The sequence below is a fragment of the Bufo bufo genome, chromosome 3 (assembly GCF_905171765.1).
Source record: "Bufo bufo chromosome 3, aBufBuf1.1, whole genome shotgun sequence".
NCBI classification, from domain to species: Eukaryota; Metazoa; Chordata; class Amphibia; order Anura; family Bufonidae; genus Bufo; species Bufo bufo.
Genome location: NC_053391.1, coordinates 701,848,553 through 701,850,725, shown reverse-complemented (window position 1 = coordinate 701,850,725; position 2,173 = coordinate 701,848,553). Strand labels below are relative to the sequence as shown.

General features: G+C 44.0%; 1 protein-coding gene across 1 annotated transcript; it reads right to left on the bottom strand.

The window, feature by feature from the left end:
• Positions 1-281: 281 nt before the first annotated feature.
• On the bottom strand, positions 282-1,304 carry LOC120994132 (olfactory receptor 52A1-like). Its single transcript, XM_040422588.1, has one exon. The coding sequence runs from the start codon at positions 1,296-1,298 to the stop codon at positions 282-284; it is 1,017 nt and encodes a 338-aa protein (XP_040278522.1). The 5' UTR covers positions 1,299-1,304.
• Positions 1,305-2,173: the final 869 nt, after the last annotated feature.

Here is a 2,173-nt window from a genome sequence, read left to right as displayed (position 1 = left end):
GTTGTCGAGCGAAGTGCTTGGAGCCCTCAGGAAGCACTAGGAGCATCCATCAACTGAGGTACCCAGTCGGGGTGCCAGGAGATCCGTTAGTGACCTATTCTGAGGATAGGTCATCATTATAGAAAAGAAAAAGTGGACAACCCCTTTAAACTGAGGACAGGACAGAAAGTATCCACAGTCCAGACACTGTATTGCAGGATACCAGGGGAGCACTATACAGTATAAGGCAGTAGCAGATGTTACATAAGCCGATTACACATACGTCACTACTGCCTGTGGTTTCAATAGGACACTGTACTGTTTAATTTCCTAATTCCTGAGATCTTATGGCAGGTTCTCTTCTCAGCACCATTCATAATTCTTAATTTTTTTTCAAATTTTAGGATTTTCCAGGTCTCCTCACGGATCAGGGTTGTCTTAATCCCATAGATAAGTGGGTTAAGCATGGGTGGAACCAAGAGATAGATGTCAGAGAAGATAATATGGACATAAGGAGGAATCTTCTTGCCATATCGGTGGGATAAGAAAGAGAATATGGCCATGCTGTAAAAGCTCAGGAACACGCACATATGAGGGGTACACGTGTTAAATGCTTTCAGACGAGCATCTTTAGATGGAAGACGGAAGACGGCATTGAAAATCATGGTATACGATAGGAGGATGAAAAGCAAATCAACACCAAGGGTGGTGAAAGCCACAACTAGGCCAAGTATACTGTTCCCTCGGATGTCAGCAGCTGCGAGCTTCACCACCGCCATGTGCTCACAGTAGGAATGTGCAATGATGTTGGTCTTGAAAGCAGGAAACATCCTGATCATAACAAGAGCAGGACTGACCAGAACAACTGGCCGGACCAGAAACACAATGACCAGTCTGGTTATCAGTCTAGTGGTTATTATGGAGTTATACTGGAGAGGCTTATATATAGCAATGTAGCGGTCATACGCCATGGAAAGCAAGAACCCAGATTCAATACCGGTGAAGCTGTGAATGAAGAACATCTGGAGAAGACACCCATTAAAGCTAATGGCTCTGTCATTGAACCAGAAGATAGACAATATTTTTGGGGAAACGCTTGTAGAAAGAAGGCAGTCATTAAATGCCAACATAGAGAGGAATATAAACATAGGCTGGTGGAGTCTTGGAGACATGAGGATGACAACTATCACCATGATGTTCCCCAGCAAAGCCAATACATACATGAAACAGAATGGGAATGAGATCCAGATATGTTCATGTTCTAGTCCCGGAATACCAACCAGTAGGAAGTAGGTGGGATAGAAGGTGGAATTTGCCATGTTCTCCGGCAGGGAATCTGCCATGTTCTCCGGCAGGGATTTTGCCATCTTCTCTGGCAGAGTGTAGACAAACATAACTCTCTGCTCTGGTCTTATCTGTAGAAACTATAGGTGATCCTAAAGATGAGATACAGTTGAAGAAATTCAGCTCTCATTGTCCTAGGCTACATGGACAGCACATGTATTCTAGCACTCAATGTCAGTCTGCTTCATTTAAAGCTAAGATAAAAGGTGTTACAACCTAAAAAGTATTCCTTTATCCCAGCACTGGTGTGACCACATCTACTGAAATACACTGACATAAACTTATCAGTGTAATAGAATAGATTCCAGGACTCTCATGGTTACACAGCCTTATAAATAATAGCAATGCTGTGGGATCCTGTCCGAGGAGCGTAGATCTGAACAGGTCCTCACACTGACACACGCTGCGAGTTCCTCACATTTAACCTGCTTGGGTTTGTCTGGCATTAGTGGGACAATGTTACTGAGAGTGGGAGATATTATGGCATTTCACTTGTGTCGTTGTACTGTGCGTGCCAGCTTTGGCCTCTTGTTGGTTGAATTTGGGTAATTGTGGTTGCTGTTTCCACTGCTCTGTGTCTCCAATTCCCGGTCATCTGAGGTATGAATTGCGCCAATGCGCTTGTACTCCTCGTCAGTTCGGTGTTGCTGAGGTTAGTGATCTCCCTCGCTGTGTGTCAGTCTGTGATATACTTTCCTGAGTTCTGTGTCAGTTTGGATTTGTGAGTTCTGCGACCTGCCCTGGTTGTGAAATTACGTCATGTCTTGCTTTGGTCTGTCTGAATTGTTATAGTCCTAGTTTGTAGTTTATGTTCGTTCTGGTTCTGTCCGTGTCTGAATTCTGACCTAGT